This window comes from Nomascus leucogenys, chromosome 12 (genome assembly GCF_006542625.1).
Source record: "Nomascus leucogenys isolate Asia chromosome 12, Asia_NLE_v1, whole genome shotgun sequence".
NCBI classification, from domain to species: domain Eukaryota; kingdom Metazoa; phylum Chordata; class Mammalia; order Primates; family Hylobatidae; genus Nomascus; species Nomascus leucogenys.
This window is the reverse complement of record NC_044392.1, coordinates 2,460,307-2,481,868: the sequence shown is the minus strand read 5'-3', so window position 1 is coordinate 2,481,868 and position 21,562 is coordinate 2,460,307. Positions and strand designations below refer to the sequence as shown.

Below are 21,562 nucleotides of genomic sequence, written 5' to 3'. Positions count from 1 at the left end.
TCACCTGAGGTCAGGAGTTTGTGACCAGACTGGCCAACATGGCAAAACCCCGTCTACTAAAAATACAAAAATTAGCTGGGCGAGGTGGTGGGCACTTGTAATCCCAGCTATTCGGGAGGCTGAGTCACGAGAATCACTTGAACCCAGGAGGCAGAGATTGCAGTGAGCTGAGACTCATTGCACGCTAGCCTGGGCTACAGAGCAAGACTCCGTCTCAAAAAAAAAAAAAAAAAAAAAAAAGAGAGGAAGGAAGGAAAGAAGGATGGATGGATGGATGGATGGATTTGTAGGGGCAGGGAGTGGAGTGAGGAGGCTGCCCAGGTGACGATCAGGGTGTGTTCAGGAAGAATGGTCATCACTAGCTAAAGCTGAGTGAACTATTGCAACATGAGAGGCCTTGTTCTCGTCGCTTAGCTTGTGTGAAGGCAATGACAGCCCTAAGGCAGGAGTTCTTATTACCCCATCCTATAGATGAGACTGATGTGCAGAGGACCAGACCTTGCCCCAGGGTCAGACAGCTAATGAGTGGTGGAGCTGGGATTCGAACCCAGGGCTCTGGCCCCCGTGTCTGTGCTCCTTACCATGTGGCTGCAGTTGCTCTAGATACGTGAGTACTCAGGAAGGTGGGGTGACAGTGGAACAAGCTCCCCAGAAGGAACTTATTAAGATTCTCAGCTTTTGGAGCCCTTCCTGGAAAACGAAGTGTGGACAAATCCCAAAGCCAACCTCTTCTGAGCCAGGAATTGGGCTGCTGAGCTCTGCTTGGAGGAGTTCACCTGGCCTGGCGACTGGAGCCACCACAGACACCTGGTCTCTGACCACAGCCAGCCCAGTAACTCTTCTCTAAGTCCCAGACAGCTCTTAACTCCCAGTGACTGAGGCGGGAGGATTGCTTGAGCTGAGTTGGACACAAGCCTGGGCAACATAGCAAGACCCCATCTCTAAAAAAAAAAGAAAAATTAGGCGTCTATAGTCCCAGCTACACAGGAGGCTGAGGCAGGAGGATAGCTTGAGCCCAGGAGTTCAAGGCTGCAGTGAGCTGTGATCACACCACAACACTCCAGCCTGGGTGACAGAGTGAGGCTGTCTCAAAAAAGAAAAAAAAACTCCCAGTCACCAAGCCACAAACACTTGTGCATCCTCTCTTGGCCTCTCCTGTCCAAGGTCAGTCCCACCTTCCACCCAGGATTTAAGTACCTCAGCCCCTAATGTTATCATCCCCGAAACCTGCCCAAGGTCATGCCCCTGCACAAGAAACTGGTAACACTGGCTACCATGCAGAAGAACCGGCTGGCCGGAAGTAAGAAAGACTTTTCATGTATGTGTGCATATAAATACTTGTGTCTATACATATAAATGAGTTACTGATGCCCCCCTCCCGCCCCCAGGGCCTGGAAGAGAATCTTCTGGCGGCAGATCCTACTTGCACTTGGCCTCTTAGGCCTGTTTCTGTATGGCCTCCCTAAATTCAGGTACAAGCCCCTTTCCTCAGCACTTGAGGTGGGACCACAGAGTCAGGTTTAAAGGGGATCTGTCTAAGTGCCTCCTTGAGGGATGGAGGGCGGTGGCTAGCTCAGCTCAAGTGTCCTTGTGAGCTCTCTCTCCTTGTAAGAAGCAAAGCCAGAGGACTCCTGGCCAGGCTGACATGCTTCTCACGGCTGCCCACCCCCCGCCCCTCAACCTGCCACAGGCATCTGGAAGCCCTCATCCCCATGGGCGTCTGCCCTTCGGCCACAATGTCCCTGCTGAGAGACAACTTCACAGGTGCCCTGCGTCCCTGGTAAGAAGCTCCCATCCCTCCTACTCCAAGGGCACCCCAAACCCTACACAGCTCTGCCCCATGTCCCTGCCCTCCACACATCTCCCACCCCAGCAGAGCCAGGCACTCTGCCACCAAGCCCAGCAGCCCCATCGGGCCACACATCTCCCAGTCCTCTGTGTTGTCCTGAGCTGAAGGCTTCCAGGGGCAGCAACTAGGTCTCATCGGTCTATGGGTCCCTAGGGCTCAGCACTGGGGAGGTGGCAGTGAACATGCACCAAGTGGGTGGATAAATGGAGCTATTTCCATTTCCCATCCCTGCCCTGGCCAGGGCCCGGCCTGAAGTTCTGACCTGTACCCCCTGGGGGGCTCCCATTATTTGGGATGGCACTTTCGACCCAGATGTGGCCAAGCAAGAGGCTAGACAGCAGAACCTCACCATTGGGCTGACCGTCTTTGCTGTAGGCAGGTAAGGCCTGGGAATGGGAACAGTGCGGTCAAGGCTGTGAGTGGGAGGGGTGTGCATGTGATGGAGGAGGCGGGGCACCCTGCTCCCCTGTGCCATGGGATCCCAAAGTGAAGCCAGAAGCAAAGACAGTGCCACCACACTGTCCAGTGTCTTGCCCCACACCCCCAGATGAGCACAGAACCATCCGTCTCCTCCTCCCAGGACACCAACACCATAGAGCCCGCCCAACACAGGCAGCCAGGGCTGTTCTAGATACATCTGGAAGGGACTTGCCTAGGGGCTGGGGCTCATCCATCTGGAGGCACTGGTTTTGTAGTGAGAAAATGATGGAGTCTTTCAGGTGAGAGCAGTGAGAGGAGGGGAGTGTGACTGGGTAGGTAGAGGGATGATTCACTGCAGTAGGTGCCCATTGGAGGTCAGCAGCTCAGGTGCAGGTACACAGGACTGTGGGGGCAGGTGCCAAGCAAGTCTGATGAAGGGAGAGGGGCTGGGGAGCTGAAGGATTGCAAGGGAGTGAATCTGAACTGGGCAGAGGGAAGTGAAGAGAGGAAGGGGGTGACAAATACTGAAGTGGCAAGGTCACCAGATTAGAGGATTCAGTGAGGTAGGACTGTTTTGGGTTGGGGGTGGTAATCACAGTAAGTGAGATAGAAGAACGAGGTCCTTACAGAGTGGGACAGACACTGATGAAGATCAAGTTGAGGGAGTAGCCATGGGAACAGGTGACTGTGGAGGGCACGGGACAATCAGTACAGGAAAGGAGATCAAGAGAAGAAATGGCAGGGGCGCTGACCTCCCTACTAGGGATGACAGGGAGTGTCTATGCTGGGTGTCAACCTTCCTGAAGTGACACGAAGGGGACTCTTGGCTGACAGTAGCAGTCAGATCCTATAACCTAGTTTCGGGCAACTAAAAGAAGCATTTCTAAAAGTGGAACTAGTTGCTTTGGGTCAAGGCTCCTCGAACTCTGTCCCCCACACCCTACAAGGGAGAGAAAGCCAGGAGTGCCACTGACAGGCCAGGGGATGAAAAGGACCAAGGGCTGCCCCGAGGACCAGGTGGGCGGAACCACTGGGCCACTTGGGCCTTGGCCTCTCCCAGGGCCTCGGTGCTCCCACTTCCATCACACATGCTGAGTAGGGCGTTCCTGCCCCAGCCCTAGGGGTCAGACACTCAAGGTACAGAAAATTCTAGGATACTGAGGTCCTGAGTTCCAAGATTCTGAGTCCAACACCATGAAACGCTGAGATTTCCTAGGTCTCTGATTCCCATTTCCCACAGTCACCAGGAATAGAGGAAGTGCAAGTAAAGGTACAGGCTCTAAGGCCAAGCTGGGTTCAAATCCTGGCTCAACCACTTACCAATGGTACATAAAAGTTTCTAATGCTCTTTAGATGAGACAATGCACATTGACTTAGAAAGCAGTGGCTGCCACATGATAAAAGTTCAAAGTATTAGGCACTGTTACTACTATTTTAAAGTCCTAGGATCCCAAGGTCTGTTCATACAGTATTCCAGGCAGCCTCGTTATCTAGATAGTGAAAGACAGCGACTTAAAACAGCTTATTATAGCTCATAAAATAATCCTGTGGAGGGCCGGGCGCAGTAGCTCACACCTGTAATCTTTGGGAGGCCCGAGACGGAAGGATCACCTGAGGTCAGGAGTTCGAGACCAGCCTGGCCAACATGGTGAAACCCCCATCTCTACTAAAAATACAAAAAAAATTGGCCAGGCGTGGTGGTGGCCGCTTGTAATCCCAGCTACTTGGAGCCTGAGGCAGGAGAATCGCTTGAAGCCGTGAGGCAGAGGTTGTAGTGAGCTGAGATAGCGCCACTGCACTCCGGCCTGGGCCACAGTAGCGAAACTCTGTCTCAAAAATAATAGTAATTCTGTGTGTCAGTAATTCAGACAGGGTTCAGCAGGAAGGGCTCCTCTTCTCATGCTCTCAAATGTCTGCGTCTCAGCTGGGAGACCAACTGCTGAAGACTGCTGGGGCCAGCTTAGGCTTCCTCACTCATGGCAGCACCCAAGTTCTGGGACTGCTTAAATGGAGGCTCACAGCTCTAAAGAGAGGCTCACAGCTCTAAAGAGAGAAACGCTGCCAGTCCTCCAAAGGGCCAGTATGAGGCAGGAGTGGCAGGCAATTTGCAAGCATCTTCAGTCCAACCTGCCCTACCCCATTTAGGTTGAAAGATGCTAGGGCTAGAGGGTCCGGAGTTCCAAGGCCAGGTGTGGGGAGAACCAGGCAGCACTGGTGGGGTGGCGGTAAGGTTGGGGTGGGGGTGAGGTGGGTGAGGTTGGGGTGGGGTAGGGGTGAGGTGGGGTGAAGTGAGGTTGGGGTGGGGGTGGGGTGAGGGTGAGGTGGGGGTGAAGGTTGGGTGGGGTGAGAAGGGGGTGAGGGCTGGGTGGGGCAGCGGTGGGGGTGAGGTGGGGGTGAGTGTGGGTTAGGCGCACTGAGGTGGGGGTAGGGATGAGGTTGGGGTGGGGTGAGGTTGAGGTGAGGGTGGGGTAGGGTGGGGTGGGGTGGGGTGGGGTGGGGGAGAGGTGGGAGTGGGGTGAGGTGGGGATGGAGTGAGGTTGGGGTAGGGTGAGATGGGGGTGAGGGTTGGGGTAGGGTGAGATGGGGGTGAGGGTTGGGTGGTGTGGGGTGGGGGTGAGGGTTAGGGGGTGGAATGGGGTGAGGTGGGGGTGAGTTTAGGTTAGGCGCGCTGAGGTGGGGGTAGGGATGAGGTGGGGGTGGGGTGAGGCTGGGGTGGGGGTGAGGGTTGGGTGGTGTGGGGTGGGGGTGAGGGTTGGGTGGTGTGGGGTGGGGGTGAGGGTTGGGGGGGTGGAATGGGGTGAGGCTGGGGTGGGTGTGAGGGTTGGGTGGTGTGGAGTGGGGGTGAGGGTTGGGTGGTGTGGAGTGGGGGTGAGGGTTGGGTTGTGTGGGGTGGGGGTGAGGGTTGGGTGGTGTGGGGTGGGGGTGAGGGTTGGGGGGGTGGAATGGGGTGAGGGTTGGGTGGTGTGGAGTGGGGGTGAGGGTTGGGTGGTGTGGAGTGGGGGTGAGGGTTGGGTTGTGTGGGGTGGGGGTGAGGGTTGGGGGGTGGAAGGGGGTGAGGGTTGGGTGGTGTGGGGTGGGGGTGAGGGTTGGGGGGGTGGAATGGGGTGAGGGTGGGGTGGGGGTAGGGGTGAGGTGGGGAGGCCGGCCCCGCCTCGCTTCACTCTCAGGCTGACCGTGGCGCCCCGCCCTTAGGTACCTGGAGAAGTACCTGGAGCGCTTCCTGGAGACGGCAGAGCAGCACTTCATGGCGGGCCAGAGCGTGGTGTACTACGTGTTCACTGAGCGGCCGGAAGCGGTGTCCCGCGTGGCGCTGGGCCCGGAACGGCGGCTGCGCGTGGAGCGCGTGGAGCGCGAGCGGCGCTGGCAAGACGTGTCGATGGCGCGCATGCGCACGTTGCACGCGGCGCTGAGCGGGCGGCTGGGCCGCGAGGCGCACTTCGTGTTCTGCATGGACGTGGACCAGCACTTCAGCAGCACCTTTGGGCCCGAGGCGCTGGGCGAGTCGGTGGCGCAGCTGCACTCCTGGCACTACCACTGGCCGCGGTGGCTGCTGCCCTTCGAGCGCAACGCGCATTCGGCCGCCCAGATGGCGCGGGGCGAGGGCGACTTCTACTACCACGCGGCGGTGTTCGGGGGCAGCGTGGCGGCGCTGCGAGGGCTCACGGCACACTGTGCGCGGGGCCTGGCCTGGGACCGCGCGCGCGGCCTGGAGGCGCGCTGGCACGACGAGAGCCACCTCAACAAGTTCTTCTGGCTGCACAAGCCCGCCAAGGTGCTGTCGCCCGAGTTCTGCTGGAGCCCGGACCTCGGCCGGCGGACCGAGATCCGCCGCCCGCGACTGCTCTGGGCGCCCAAGGAGTACCGGCTGCTGCGGGACTAGCGCCGCCGCCGGCTCCTGGCCCTCCGGCTTCTCCGCCGGCCCAGCCGGCCCGGCCTCACTCCCGCTCCCGGCGTCTTTGGCCCCGGGAAGGTGTGGAGTGGGAGTCACGAGAGGCAGAGATCCTGAAACCGGGCGGGGCCTTCTGGACGCTGATGGCGCTCTGGAGGGCAGAGAGATACTGGATACAAAGCCCTACCCGCTTCGTGTGCGCCAGTCCGTGGGAGTGGGAGGAGGCGGAGGGGCTCCTCGCCTTTGGGGAGCTCCTCACTTCGAGAGAAAAATCCCCTTCCCTTAGCTTAGCAGTGAGCGAGGCACAACTGCAGTGGAGCCCCGAGCTATCAGCCTGTAGACCTTTCACACCTGAGCCTGCAGAATGCAGCTGGTGTCTCTGGAGATGTTTTAGTCCCACCTGCAACCCCCTTTTTAAATGAGGAGACTGAGACACAAAGAGGAAACATAACTGGCCAAGGACACAGAGGGTCCGAGTCACTGTGATGTCAGCGGCTGGAGAGGCGTGGCTGGCCCCTCGGGATGTCTCTGGGCAGGAGCCACAGGAAGAAACACAGGTGGCACCCCGTCATTGGCTCTGCCCTCTTACCTCCCCTGCTCATAAGCACGGTTTGTACATATTTCAGTAATATTATGATATATTATTCCTGTGCTGCGAGACAAAGTAGCAAACATAAGAAGCCATGTTTGCTCCTTTCCCTTGCCAGCATAATTTCACAAAGCCCTGACTGTGACAGCATATAGCTGTCAAAACAAAAAACACAGCTCCCCACGTCCCTTGCCAGAGTCACTATATTCCCTAAAAAAAAATAAGTGACTCTAGATATATCTCCATATAAGATAATGTCAGTTGGGGTTAGTGATCATGCTTCTATAAACTATAACCAGATACACTCTTACACACAAACTTAGATATAATTTTACGCATACTGAAGCTTCACCACCTATATCTAAACTCTAAACTAAAATACAACATTCAGGCTGGGCATAGTGGCTCATGCCTGTAATCCCAGCGCTTCGGGAGGCTGAGACACACAGATCACTTGAGGTCCGGAGTTTTGAGACCAGCCTGGCCAACATGATGAAACCCTATCTCTACTAAAAATACAAAAATTAGCAGAGCGTGGTGGCACACACCTGTAATCCCAGCTACTGGGGAGGCTGAGGCACAAGAATCGCTTGAACCTGGGAGGCGAAGGTTGCAGTGAGCTGAGATCGTACCACTGCACTCCAGCCTGAGCGACAGAGCAAGACTCTGTCTCAATAAAATAAATAAAATACTACATTCAAAGCATCCGATAGAACCTCTTGGAAGAGCGCCTCCTGGGCCATAGGCCTTGGTCAATGATCCTCAATAAGACTTCTAAGTGACACTTTATTTTAAAAACTTACTTTTATTCTTTAGTTGACATTCCCAAATTGTTGTGGCCTTTTCTCCTAGACAAAGTCCAAAATGACATTTTCTGGCCTCGGGGCTATAGCAGGGCAACATTTGGCCACAGTATCTGGGAGGGAAGTTTCCACATCCGTGACAGCTGTCTAGACTTCTGATCCCCAGTGGGGAAACACAGGCTCTGAATAAGAGTGTGAAGCGTCAGACCCTCCCAGAAAGGTGGTCACAGAGCCAAGGAGATAGGGAAGGTAGCCGCTGAAGCCCCTGAGATTTTGTCTGACGTTTGGGAAAATCAGGGCCCTGGGAGACTGGGATTTCACTCTGGCTCTCCTGAATCTTTTATGTGGTATTGTCAACAACCTTGCATTTTAATAGCCTCCACTCCCAGGTAGGGCAGCAATTCTTGCTATTTACCAGGCCCAGCTATTGACGCTAAGAGAAATCTGTCCTCTCAAAAGCAGGTCAAAATGTCTCCTATCTAAACTAGATTAGCAAAACCCAGAAGGCCTTCGGGACTCAGGATTAGAGATGAGAATGGGCCACGTGTGTCAGAACAGGCAATTTGGCCGGGCACAGTGGCTCACACCTGTAATCCCAGCACTCTGGGAGGCTGAGGCAGGCGGATCACGAGGTCAGGAGTTCGAGACCAGCCTAGCCAACATGGTGAAACCCTGTCTCTACTAAAAACACAAAAATTAGCCAGGCGTGGCGGTGGGCACCTGTAATCCCAGCTACTCGGGAGGCTGAGGCATGAAAATCACTTGAACCTGGGAGGCGGAGGTTGCAGTGAGCCAAGATCGTGCCACTGCACTCCATCCAGCCCGGACGACAGTGCGAGACTCCATCTCAAAAAAAAAAAAAAATTTCTTACTGTGAGCTGGGGAAGATGTGTGTCCTCCACCTTACCCTGCAGCATTCACTGAGGGTCACACATGCTGACCCGAACAATTGCTGCAGACTCCAACAATTGCTGGGCCATTCAATACCTGAGCATGAGCCAGTAAGAGATTATGTGAACCGGCTCTTCCTCTGTGTGTGCGTAGACAAGTTCCTTACCTTTGCTGGCCTCAGTTTTCTCATACGTGAAATGTGGATGCCAGTCTCCCTCCCTGCAGGGGTTGTGGTGGTGCTCTAGAAAACACAACTTGCCTTCCTCTCCCTGCCTGCCCCTTCCTACTCCAGCATGTTGAGAGTGAGAAGGATTTGCCAAAGAACAGTCATTTCCTGTTTTTTGTTTGTTTGTTTGTGAGACAGCATCTCACTGTTGCCCAGGCTGGAGTGCAGTGGGTATGATCATGGCTCACTGCAGCCTCAACGTCCCTGAGCTCAGGTGATTCTCCCACCTCAGCCTCCCAAGTAGCTGGACTACAGGCATGCACCACCACACTAGGCTTTTTTTTTTTTTTTTTTTTTTTTGTAGATGCGGGGTTTCACCAAGTTGCCCAGGCTGGTCTCGAACTCCTGGGCTAAAGAGATCCACTTGCCTTGGCCTCCCAAAGTGCTGGGATTCCAGGCATGAGCCACTGCGCCCAGCCAGTCATTTCTGTTTTAAAGGGGGAATAAATGGCATGCTCAGGGGTTTCCAAGGCGTGGGCTGAAGGCAGCCTTGCGCTATTGGGGATCTTCTTGAGGAGGGAGGGGTTCCAGGAAGCTGCAGGGTGGGCAACCCTTGGGAATGGCTCCCCTCCTAGTGAGCCCAGAGGCCTAAGGAGGGGTTGCGGGGGTGGGTACAGAGGGACTTGGATCTGAAGCAGGAATAACAAGAGGGCTAAAGCTCCTTCTGCAGCTGCCTCCACTACCATCAACGCTGTCCTCAGCACCTATCCTGAGGCTCCCCCAGGGACAGTGGCACTCACTCCCCACGTGAGCAGGTGAAAATCACTCAGTCCCCTCAGCATCACTGCTACATGCAAAATCTCCACCTGTCCCAGCCGCCCCATCTTGCCATGCAAGCTCAAATGCCACCCCTGGAAATTCCCAAACATCTTCGGCTCTTAGTCAGGGATCACTGATCCTAACGATCATAGATCCCTCAGGGCGAAGGCAAATAGCAGCAATAATGATGTGGACATATATCGGGTCTTACAACGTGCCAGTTCTAAGCATTAGACAGGTATTGATTCCTTTAACCCTCACATCCACACTGTAAGTTGGTTACTACTGTTTACCTCATTTTACATATGAGGAAATCAGGCACAGATTTAGTAACTAACACAATGTCACACCACTAGCAACTTAAATTCATTGAAGTGAGAACAAACAGGAAATTAAACATAGCCAGAGGATGAAGACTGACAGGAACAGAGGTTACCACTAGCTCTTGATCTCCTTGGTCCATTTCTGCTCTTTCTCTGCCGGCTTTGTTCTTCTGCTTGTATCCAGCTCAACACACAGTCACCCCAAACCGCAGTCTACAGGGCTTTCCAGTTCAGGTACCCACCATCTCCTAACTTGTTCCTAATTCATGGAATAGAGAATCTGACAGGAGAGTCAGCTCCGTGCGGTGGTGTGCTGGTGTAAGTCTAGCAGCTGACCGGGGAAAAAGAAAGCCCTGATTTATAGTGTTTGCCAATATCCATGGTGTAAATCCCACCATGGCTGATTTCAAGCTACCAGTACTCCCTGAATGCAGAGCTTGAAAGAGGGGTGCACAATTTTCTCACATGAATCAGGACAGCCATTATGCACCACTGGCTGCACCTATGTATCAAGTCAGAGTCAGGTGTCCACCCCTGGCCAATCGGCTGTGGCTGCAATGGGGTCATGTGACACAAATATGGCTGCCAGAGCCCATCCTTTCATGGCAAAGCAGGCTATGGGAGGTCAATTTCAGAGAAAGAGATGAGGCCCCTGAGATTACTGAAAACATGCTGGTTCTTGGCTACCACACATCCATTTCCTCTTCTGATAGTAACACACTCTGGTTTCCTCTTAGGGAACCTCTTGTGCTTCAGAAAGTGAAGAAGGTGAGGGCTTCACCCTCTACTCCAGGCTTACAGCATGGGCCCTAGGCCCAAGCCAAACAAGCACACATGATCCAGTTAGAACCAGGAAGACCCAATTAGACTTTTGCTGGGTGCTATGGTTTGAATGTGTCCCCCCCCAAAAAAAAAACCTGTGTTGGAAACAACCCCCAGTGCAACAGTGTTAGGAGTTGGAGCCTAATGGGAGTTGTTGGGCCATGGGGGCTCCACCCTCATGAATGGATTAATGCTGATTCTAAAAGGATATGAGGCTTCGAGTTCCATTTTTCTCACTCTCATCCTCTTTTTGAGATGGATCTTGTTCTGTTTCCCAGTCTGGAGCGCAAATGGTGCAATCACGGCTCCCCACAGCCCTGACCTCCCAGGATCAAGCAATCCTCTCACCTCAGCCTCTGAAGTAGCTGGGACTACAGGCGCATGCACCACTACACCTGTCCAACTTTCTTTTTTCTTTTTTGTAGAGACAAGGTCTCCCTATGTTGCCCAGGCTGGTCTCAAACTCCTAGACTCAAGTGATCCTCCTGCCTTGGCCTCCCAAAGTGCTGAGATTACAAGCATGAGCCACCAAGCCTGGCCTCACCCTCTCTTGCTCTTCTGCCTTCTGGCATGAGATGACATGGCACGAAGGCCCTCACCAGATGCTGGCACCATGCTCTTGGACTTCCCAACCTCCAGAACTATGAGACTGGAATTTATCATGAACAGAATGAAATTTCTGCTCATTATAAATTACCGAGTTTGTGATATCCTGTTATAGCAGCATAAAACGGATGAAGACACTGAGGCTTTTGTCAGAGAGACAGAGGCTTGATTGCTGGAACCCTGGGGACTGTGAGACTAGAGCTGCTGACCCCACAGGAGCCTCAGGCTGAAGCTGACTCAGAACAGAGTGGAGAGCTGGAGACACATCCTTTGAGCCCTGAAGCTGGCCTGACCACTGTCCTGTTATATAAGCCAATACACCCTTGTTTGGATTGGACTTTCTATCACTTGCAGCCAAGTCTCGACACAGGAGGACTGTGAGGATTCAGGGAAATGAGTTCCCAATGATGACCTCCATGGTAGTCACTTCTGTCCCCCTCACAGTGCTTCCACAGGGCCAGACTTGATAAGCTTTTGGGGATTTTATTACTGAATTTCCTTCCTAAGCAGTCAAAACATTTACCCCCATGGGGAAAAAAATGTATGACAGGGATGTCTTGGACTCCCCCTCCAATCACTAGAATCACTTCCACAAATCAGGCACTCATGATGGACCCCCCCCCAGATGGGTGGGGTGCCCCTCGGGGAGCAGTGGAAGTGAGACTTATTGGTGGACCTAGTACACCCAAAAAGGCTCCAGAACTAGGCAGTGCTGGGACAATTTATGTCACTGCCACCATACTGCAGCATGACCCTTAGCAAAGAGCCTCTCTTGGTTTGCTGCCCACTTAGGGAGCTGTGAGGCAATCAACATTTTAAAGCACTCAGTTCAGCACCTGGAGTGAGGCCAGCCCACAGTGAGAGGCCACTGTCTTCCTTCTCCAAGTCTGGGGGGCAGGGAAGGGGAGAGGAGCAATGGATAGGTGCCCCCCAGCCCTGCCCTCGCACAGAGCACGCCAAACACCACCGCCACCCGGGTGCAGGTACAGTTTATTCTTCACAACAGAGAAATACAAAGAGCAGAGGGTTTGTAATTCCTTTGTTTCTTGCCCCCTTTAGTGTCTTCCCCCCACATTTGATTTTCATTTGCTCCCCACCCCCTTTTTTAAATAGAATGCAAACTACCTTCCTGAAGTGTCTGAGGGGCACCTGCCCTCACCTCCCTGCCTCCAAGATGCAGACTGAGAAGCCAACAGACTGTTTTTTCTTTTTTAATAAGGTAACTAGTTCTAAATATGGTGGCCTGGAGGTCCCATAGAAAAAGCAAAGGGGTGTTAACAGTATGTATAACAGCGTATTTACAGGGAGTAACATGCGGACAAAAAGCTACAATACTGAGTATCAGACGACGCAAGTCAAACAAAGGGCCGGGGGTGGGGGCAGAGAACCCCACGGGAAAAGAAACCCCAGGAAACGTTAAACTGGTAAATCAATGGCGAGTTAAGGCTTAAAAAGTGTATAAAAATAACACAGTTAATATTCAAAACGGAACTCCAGATACAGAATATATAGATGAGTTTCTGTCTAGTTTTCTTTTTTTTTCCCGGGGGGATGTAGGGGGCTTCTCCGGGCTCTGTACATGGTTCCTATATACACCGACACGCATGGCTTTCAGATTGGGGTGTGTCTGTGGGGGCTGGGGGCAGGGTCTGCTCCTGGGACCTGCCTCCCCGAGGATCCCTTCCCTGCTGAGGGGCCTAGGGCCTCGGCTGGGGATTCCCACTCCATGGCAGGGAAGACAAATAACCCCTCCCTGGGCACTGCCCCCATCTGGAGGAAATTCTGGAGGGAGGTCCCAGCCCCAGGCCCACTCCCTCCCCATCCCCCTGCCCACAGTCTGGGATGGTGGGAGAGGTAGCCGAAAGGTTTCCTGGCCAGCACCGAGGTAGACTGGGGTGGTCTTCAGGGCAGCAGGGGAGGGCCAGGTCTTACCCAGCCCATCCCCACCCCATTTCCCTGGGCCCACCACCCAGCCCATCACTGCACCCTTTGGTCCTGTGGATCTCCTGCCCCTCTTGTTTCCGCCTCCTGAAGCTGCCGCACCCCTCTGCTCAGTGATGCCCGGGGCACAGCTCGAGAGGCGCGAGCCAGGCACTCAGGGGCAAAGGGCTCACTCCGGCTGCTTCCTGTCCCTCCCACCTGGGGGTCCCTTTTGCAGTCCAGAAACCCAGGCCCGAGCCTTCCCTCAAGACCTGAGGCCATGGCAAGAGAAGGTCCCACATTGCCCTCTGGTTCTCTGCGTCCATCTGTCCGATTCTTTAAATTTCTCGGTCTTAGCAGCACCAACTTCCTGGCCAATAAATATCTTTTCTGTTATTTCCAAAACAAACTTAAAAAAACGAAAAAAAAAAAAAAAACAGTGAAGCAAGTGAAGGGTGGGGAACAAAAAGAAAACTCAACAGAGAGGTTCAAAGTGCTCTGAGATCGTCTTTGGATGCCACCAAAACAGTCCAGAATCTTGCAGTTGGCCTGGCCGCCCCCGGACTTGACCAGGCAGGGCTTCTGCGGACCAAGCTTTCTGGAAGATTGGGAAGGTCGTGAGAGAGCTTGGTGGTTCCTGGAGGGCCCCCGGAGGGAGCTGGGGCCTGGTGCTGCCTGGGTCTGTGTCTGCCAGTGGGCCGGGTGGGGCGGCGCCTCCAGTGGGCTCAGATGAGAGAGATTCGCACCGGGATGCCGGGGGACTCCGTCCTCTGGGGCGAGTGATGGCTCACCAGGTGCTCCACCACCGTGTGTTTGGACATGTGCTTCATCAGGTAGGTCTCCTGTGGGCAGGGCTGAGATTCAGAACCGGGAACCACCAGCAAGGGAGGGAGAAGAGCCTGCAGTTCCCACCAGCAGCCACCGGAGGGCTCTTGGTAGGCGGTTCAGAGGGTGGAGGACAGCCACCGCTTCGCAGGGTCAGATGGGCGTCAGCCATTGGTTCTAGAGACACTGCACTGCTACCAGTATGAGTGCTGGCTGGAGAGCTCACCCCTCAGCAGTGCCCACCTGTGGCCCCCCAAGGGCCAGGCCCCCAGCCCCTTGCCACCTGGGTGTAGCTGGGTATACTGGCTGAACCTCAACCTTGTCTGTCAGGTGAAGCACTGTGCCTGCATCTGGCTGGTGATCCCAGTGACAGTGAGGCAGCAGCACCGGGTCTGAGCCTAGTTCTGCCGTTTCTTGGTGGTGAGAACTTGGACAAGTCATCTTGTCTCTCTGAGCCTCAGTTTCCTCCTCTGTAAGCAGGCATAGGGGAGGAACAACCTTCAACAGGTTGCTATGGTGACAAAGATCAAGCCCTTAGCATGGAGTAAGGGTTGAAGGGTCCCCTCCTGCCCTAGTCTCTACATTTCCTTTCTTTCCTTTTCTTAAGGTCTCACTGTGTCACCCAGGCTGGAATGCTGTGGCACAATCACAGCTCACTGCAGCCTCAACCTCCTGGGCTCAAGCAGTTCTCCCACCTCAGCCCTCCAAGTAGCTGGGACTACAGGTGGGTACTATCATGTCCTCCACTGGCTCTGCTGGATCTGGCCTGAGGCACCAGGACTGGGTAGGTGAGGTTGTGACCTAGGGCTCACTGCAGGCCCAGAAGCCCTCACACTAAGCCACATCCCTCCAACTGCCTTTGCCAGAAGCAGAAGCGGTACTCCCACCTGCCACTCCTTGACTTCAGACCTCAATATGCTCAGAATCCAGCAAAGGAAGCCCTCAAAGGTGGCGGCAGCATGCTATCCAATACCAGAGGGAAGCAACATGCAAATTCCTAGCTAGGAAACTATTCTTCAGTGAATAAATAACAAAGAAAAAAAGTGGGGATAAGGGGACCTAGAGATTAAAAGATATACTGAGCCACTACGATGTAGGAATCTTATTTGGATCTTGATCTAAAAAGAATAATGTAGGCTGGGCACAGTGGCTCATGCCTATAATCCCAGCACTTTGGGAGACTGAGGCAGGCGGATCACCTGAGGTCAGGAGTTCGAGACCAGCCTGGCCAACATGGTGAAACCCCGTCTCTACTAAAAATACAAAAACATTAGCCAGGCGTGGTGGCACATGCCTGTATTCCCAGCTACTCGGGAGGCTGAGGCAGGAGAATCGCTTGAATCTAGGAGGCAGATGTTGCAGTGAGCTGAGACTGCACCACTGCACTCCAGCCTGGGTGACAGAGCAGGACTCCATTTCAAAAAAAAAAAAAGGAATAATGTAAATACACCAAATCATGGCATTCATGACACAAATGAAAATGTCAGTGCTGAATGAGTATTTGAGTATTTGATGATGATAAGGACTTTGGTTACTTTTTGGTATTCCAAAGGTATTGTGGATATGCTCAAAAAAGGAGTCTTTATCGTTAGAGAGATAAAGTGAAATTTTTAGAAATAGTATGATGTCTGGATTGTACTTCAAAAAACAGGAGTATGGATGAGGCAGGATTGGTTGATGGTGTAGGTTATGGAAAACTTGAGCCTTGGAGAGAGGCAGGGACTGACTCGCGATCAGCTGGCCAAGCGGGGGCCCCTGCTCACCCCTTTGAAGCCCTTTTCCCTGCAGATTCTGTCCTCTGACAAAGAGCCAGGATGAGAACCCAGGAGTGGCAGGGACAGAAGGAGCTCCCAGGGAGGACACAGAGAGGGGCAGAGCTTCAGGGCCATGCTGTCCCCCAGGATGCAGGACTCCAGAATGCAGGACAGCATGGCCCTGCAGCTCAGCCCCTCTGTGTCCTCCCTGAAGACATTTTTTGGCTGTCACCACTTGGGAAGGGGTTGCTACTGGCATCTAGTGGGTGGAGGCCTGGAATGCTGCTCAGAGCCCTGCCACGCGCAGGCCAGCACCCACAGTGGAAAGGTCCGGCCCAAATGTCCATCTGGACTAGGGCCGAGAGTCTCTGCTTTACAGCAGCTACACAATTTCCCATCAAACAGTTACGTGTGTACTTGTTTAATACTTGTCTCCAACAGTTCTTAACTTCCCTAGGGGCAAAAAATAGATCTGTCTGGCTCATCCCAATGCCGGAACACCAGGCAGAAGTGTTGAGTAAAGACTGAGTGAATAAATAATGGTACTAGCTCAGGTTGATTTGGCACCACTCTGCCAGCCAACAGCCCTGCGAGTTCATCCATTTGACAGACGAGGAAACTGAGACTCAGCGACCTCTATGTTGGGGATATGGGGTCTGTTAACTAGAATATTAGATCAACCAGAAGCACACACTCAAGCGATTCGCCTGGGGGTGAATGGTATTTCTGGGTGCCAAAAGGCCCTCGTTTGGGGAAATTCCCACCCAGGGACAGGAGCTGAATGCTCTGAGCTTTCCGGGCTGCTCAGGCCTTTCCTGAGATGAAGGTGGTTATGGGCCACGTCACTGCGCCACCTTGTGGCCATGAGGGGGTTGCAGCTTCCTGGGTGACAGGAAGGCCCTTCTCTCTCTGTAGCTCTGCAGAGCAGGTGAAAAGCCTCCTGCCACTGCTGTGAGTACTCCAGGGCCTCGGAGACTCAGGCTAAAGGTGAGCAGGAGGCTAGGGGCTTGGCCTGGGGTAGCTGAAACCAGAAGTGGAAGCAAAAGCCCTGGTTCTACCCTTCCCTGTGATCTCAGGGTGTCACTTCCCTTCTCTAGGTCTCAATTTCTTTGTCTGGAAAATGGGAAGAGTCGACACAGATCTGAAGATGGGGAAGCAGCTGAGGCCTGGAAGAGGAAGTAGCTCTCCCGGGGCAGGGCGCAGGCCAACCGGCACTCACCGAGGTGTAGGCCCGCCCACACATGCTGCAGCAGTAGGCCTTGGCGTGCTTGATGGCGTGGGCCGAGAGGTGGATCTGCAAGGAAGCGGAGTCCGAATAGGCCCGGTAGCAGTTGGGACACTTGTAGGGCTTGTCCTTGTTGTGCTGGCGCTGGTGAGACTGTGGGGGCACAGCAGGGGGTCAGGAGAGGAACAGGGCTCCCTCGCCCCACCCCCTTCCTATGCTCCCTTGTAGAGGTTGGTGGGGGGGCACCAGAGCACCTGGTGGGCGGGAGGCAGGCAGGCACTCACCTGGAGGTTGGAGAGCTGAGTGAAAGCCTTCTCGCAGCCAGGATGTGGGCACTTGTAGGGTCTGTCGCCTGTGTGGATTCTGTAATGGGCAGCCCAGTAAGGTCGAAGTCCCTGACACACACCCCAAGACTGCTGCAGTCCCCAAGTCCTTACTCTGGCCCCTAAGCCTCTCGGTCCCTACCCTGCCCATGCTCCCCAAGGACCAAGAGTGAGCCCAGGCAAGAGCTGGGGACTTCAACGGCCATGGCTCTTGCTTCCTCCTTTGGCCTCCACTGCCAGTCTGACCAGAGCCTCCCACTTCCCACAGGTCCCTGCTGTCCCCAGCCCACCACCAGAGCCCTTGCAGCAACCCAGTGCAGGCCTCGGAGGGGGCCTGATTTGGCTGCCCCTCTCTTTCAAAAACCCCACACTACAGACCACACATTGCAAAGAACACAGATGCACAGCTTTGTCAGGACCTTCCCTGCCCACCCAGCCTCCTTCCCTAAGAAGAAGGAGACATCTGCCTCTAATTGGCCCCAGACACTTATTTCCTGTCGCTACCCCATGTCAGGCACATGTCCTTGACAGCTACATGGTCACCGCAGTAAATGGGAGAATGTGGGACAGCATGGCCCTGAAGCTCAGCCCCTCTGTGTCCTTCCTGAGAGCTTCTTCTGTCCCTGCCACTCCTGGCTTCTCATCCTGGCTATTTACCAGCTGGGTGACCTTGGACAAACCACTGAGAATCAGTTTCCTCATCTGCAAAATGGGTATAAAATGACAGCCCCTACCTCATCAGGCTTTGTGAAGATAACATCAGATAATGCATGTAAAGGGCTTAGCCTGGTGTTGGTACAAAGTAAGCACTTGACGTTTGCCAGTTATCGTTACTCATTCATTCACACTCATTACATTGGGTGCCCATGCCCCAGGCGCTGTGCTAGGTATTTGGAATATATCATGAACAAAACAGACAAAAGCTACTGCCTGGAGGAAATAAGCAACAAGCGTGAAATAAACAAGTAAATCACATGTAGAAGGCAGTATGTTCTGTGGGAAAAACAACAAGATGGGGAGACCATGAGTGACGGGAAGGAGGGGTACAGTTTTAAACGGGGATAAGGGCCTCATGGGGAAGGTGACATTGGGGCAGTGACTTGAGGGCTGATGACCCTGTACCTGCCCAACAGCCCAGCTGAGGATGGAGCTGTGGACTGGGCGATGATGTCCACAAATGGAGCTCAGCAGCCTGGCATGCACTAGTAGTGGCCTTCCCTGCTTTCCACACTCATGCCTTTGCACCAACTCCCTGGGCGTGTCTTCAAGCATCTGTTTGGGCAAATCCACTGTACCAAGCAGGTGGGCAATGAAATGCCAGCTGGGCCTGAACCTTGTTTGCCTAATTTGTTGAGGAACAAAAGTGGAGGGGAATATCCAGATTTTATCAAAAGGGTGTCCACTCCTTCCTTCCAAGGCCCCAGCCCCTCTCACTGACTGGGTTTGCCACCAGCCCATCAACAAGCTCATCAAAGAAACTAAAGCCCCTCTGGCCAGGCCCGGTGTTAGACTTAGGGACACAGGGTTGAGTAAGAAACACTCCCTGCTACCAATAAGCCCATTGGCTGCCATTATAAACATTGACAAAGTCCAAACTCCTTATATGTCATTCAAGCCTTCACCAGGTGGTCCAGCATCCCCTCCCTGCTCGTACGCGCCCTACGTCCTGGTCGGATAATGGTTCTTCCCTGCCAGCCGTGTCTGATAAGTCTCCCCACACCTCTGCTATGTCTGCAGCCTCAGCACTGGGACCTCCCCAGCTCTTTGGCCCAGTAAATGTCAGCTCATCCTTCCAGATTCGTTGGTGAGTGGGGCTCTGCGGAATCTCCCCTGAGCAAACTGCTCACCCCACAGGCTTCCAGAGCACACTCCTCACCACAGAGCCAACCCCACTGGACTCTCGAGGCCGCCCACACTTCTCTCCCCTGCTAGATGGGGAATCCCGAGGGCAGGGATGGGCCCCAGTCTCAGGATCAAGGCCTGGGGTCTGGCCTTCCACAATAGCTGTGCCAAGAGAAGCTGGGCTGACCCAGTTCTGAGCACCCCTGCACATTTCCGGGTGTCACATGTTTCAGGATCCCATCCCAGGCTGCTGGACCCTGTCTCTACAATGGAAGGACCTTAAGGGTCATCTGGACCAACTCCACCTGAGGCCAGCATCATCTTCACTTCATCCCATCCTCATTCCCTCTAGGGCTGGGGAATTCGTTTACTTAGGCTCCCCGTCACCTAACCCTTAAGGGTCCCCAGGACTCACACCGCCTTTGTTTTAAACCCCACAACCAAGTCCAGGACCAGACAGACTCACAGCCGAATTCTACCAGAGGTACAAGGAGGAGCTGGTACCATTCCTTCTGAAACTATTCCAATCAATAGAAAAAGAGGGAATCCTCCCTAACTCATTTTATGAGGCCAGCATCATCCTGATACCAAAGCCTGGCAGAGACACAACAAAAAAAGAGAATTTTCGACCAATATCCCTGATGAACATTGATGCAAAAATCCTCAATAAAATACTGGCAGACTGAATCCAGCAACACATCAAAAAGCTTATCCACCATGATCAAGTGGGCTTCATCCCTCGGATGCAAGGCTGGTTCAACATACGCAAATCAATGTATGTAATCCAGCATATAAACAGGACCAATGACAAAAACCACATGATTATCTCAATAGATGCAGAAAAGGCCTTTGACAAAATTCAACAGCCCTTGTTGCTAAAAACTCTCAATAAATTAGGTATTGATGGGACGTATCTCAAAATAATAAGAGCTATTTATGACAAACCCACAGCCAATATCATACTGAATGGCAAAAACTGGAAGCATTCCCTTTGAAAACTGGCACAAGACAGGGATGCCCTCTCTCACCACTCCTATTCAACATCGTGTTGGAAGTTCTCGCCAGGGCAATCAGGCAGGAGAAAGAAATAAAGGGCATTCAATTAGGAAAAGAGGAAGTCAAATTGTCCCTGTTTGCAGATGACATGATTGTATATCTAGAAAACCCCATCACCTCAGCCCAAAGTCTCCTTAAGCTAATAAGCAACTTCAGCAAAGTCTCAGGATACAAAATCAGTGTGCAAAAATCACAAGCGTTCTTATACACCAATAACAGACAAACAGAGAGCCAAATCATGAGTGAACTCCCATTCACAATTGCTTCAAAGAGAATAAAATACCTAGGAATCCAACTTACAAGGGATGTGAAGGACCTCTTCAAGGAGAACTACAAACCACTGCTCAATAATAAATAAATAAAAGAGGATACAAACAAATGGAAGAACATTCCATGCTCATGGATAGGAAGAATCAGTATCGTGAAAATGGCCATATTGCCCAAGGTAATTTATAGATTCAATGCCATCCCCATCAAGCAACAAATGACTTTCTTCACCGAATTGGAAAAAACTACTTTAAAGTTCATATGGAACCAAAAAAGAGCCCGCATTGCCAAGTCAATCCTAAGCCAAAAGAACGAAGCTGGAGGCATCACGCTACCTGACTTCAAACTATACTACAAGGCTACAGTAACCAAAACAGCATGATACTGGTACCAAAACAGAGACATAGACCAATGGAACAGAACAGAGCCCTCAGAAATAATGCCACATATCTACAACTATCTGATCTTTGACAAACCTGACAAAAACAAGCAATGGGGAAAGGATTCCCTATTTAACAAATGGTGCTGGGAAAACTGGGTAGCCATATATAGAAAGCTGAAACTGGATCCCTTCCTTACACCTTATACAAAAATTAATTCAAGATGGATTAAAGACTTAAATGTTAGACCTAAAACCATAAAAACCCTAGAAGAAAACCTAGGCAATACCATTCAGGACATAGGCATGGGCAAGAACTTCATGTCTAAAACACCAAAAGCAATGGCAACAAAAGCCAAAATTGACAAATGGGATCCAATTAAACTAAAGAGCTTCTGCACAGCAAAAGAAACTACCATCAGAGTGAACAGGCAACCTACAGAATGGGAGAAAATTTTTGCAATCTGCTCATCTGACAAAGGGCTAATATCCAGAATCTACAATGAACTCAAATAAATTTACAAGAAAAAAAAAACAACCCCATCAACAAGTGGGCAAAGGATATGAACAGACACTTCTCAAAAGAAGACATCTATGCAGCCGAAAGACACATGAAAAAATGCTCATCATCACTGGCCATCAGAGAAATGCAAATCAAAACCACAATGAGATACCATCTCACACCAGTTAGAATGGCCATCATTAAAAAGTCAGGAAACAACAGGTGCTGGAGAGGATGTGGAGAAATAGGAACACTTTTACACTGTTGGTGGGACTGTAAACTAGTTCAACCA

General features: G+C 52.6%; 2 protein-coding genes across 9 annotated transcripts in view; one reads left to right on the top strand and one right to left on the bottom strand.

Moving 5' to 3' along the window:
* Positions 1 to 1,096: 1,096 nt before the first annotated feature.
* A3GALT2 (alpha 1,3-galactosyltransferase 2) lies at positions 1,097 to 11,035 on the top strand. Of its 3 annotated transcripts, XR_004032554.1 has the most exons (6): positions 1,097 to 1,300; positions 1,389 to 1,472; positions 1,691 to 1,780; positions 2,091 to 2,228; positions 5,462 to 6,767; positions 10,997 to 11,035. XR_004032554.1 is itself a non-coding variant. In XM_003276434.2 (5 exons), the coding sequence occupies exons 1-5, from the start codon at positions 1,209 to 1,211 to the stop codon at positions 6,147 to 6,149; spliced, it is 1,092 nt and encodes a 363-aa protein (XP_003276482.2). In that variant the 5' UTR covers positions 1,097 to 1,208; the 3' UTR covers positions 6,150 to 7,192. The 3 variants fall into 3 exon arrangements, 2 of the variants coding, with proteins under 2 accessions (XP_003276482.2, XP_030679223.1); XM_003276434.2 differs by lacking the exon at positions 10,997 to 11,035 and having other exon boundaries at positions 5,462 to 7,192; XM_030823363.1 differs by lacking the exons at positions 1,691 to 1,780; positions 10,997 to 11,035 and having other exon boundaries at positions 5,462 to 7,192.
* A 1,114-nt stretch (positions 11,036 to 12,149) lies between these two features.
* ZNF362 (zinc finger protein 362) overlaps positions 12,150 to 21,562 on the bottom strand; it is a 61,634-nt gene continuing 52,221 nt past the window's right edge. For all 6 annotated transcript variants that reach the window (XM_030823357.1, XM_030823361.1, XM_030823358.1 and 3 more), the window contains 3 exons: positions 17,186 to 17,264; positions 16,896 to 17,054; positions 12,150 to 13,939 (listed from right to left, as the gene is read on the bottom strand). In XM_030823357.1, the coding sequence (XP_030679217.1) occupies positions 13,823 to 13,939; positions 16,896 to 17,054; positions 17,186 to 17,264 (355 nt within the window). In that variant the 3' untranslated portion in view covers positions 12,150 to 13,822. The remainder of the gene's footprint in view (positions 13,940 to 16,895; positions 17,055 to 17,185; positions 17,265 to 21,562) is intronic.

What these genes read in the sequence shown, in the direction of transcription:
- A3GALT2 (XM_003276434.2), top strand. Translation starts at nt 1,209, where the DNA reads ATGTTATCATCCCCGAAACCTGCCCAAGGTCATGCCCCTGCACAAGAA. An exon ending in GAAGAACCGGCTGGCCGGAA is followed by an intron (nt 1,301 to 1,388) that starts GTAAGAAAGACT and finishes TCCCGCCCCCAG; the next exon opens with GGCCTGGAAGAGAATCTTCT. An exon ending in ACCGTCTTTGCTGTAGGCAG is followed by an intron (nt 2,229 to 5,461) that starts GTAAGGCCTGGG and finishes CCCCGCCCTTAG; the next exon opens with GTACCTGGAGAAGTACCTGG.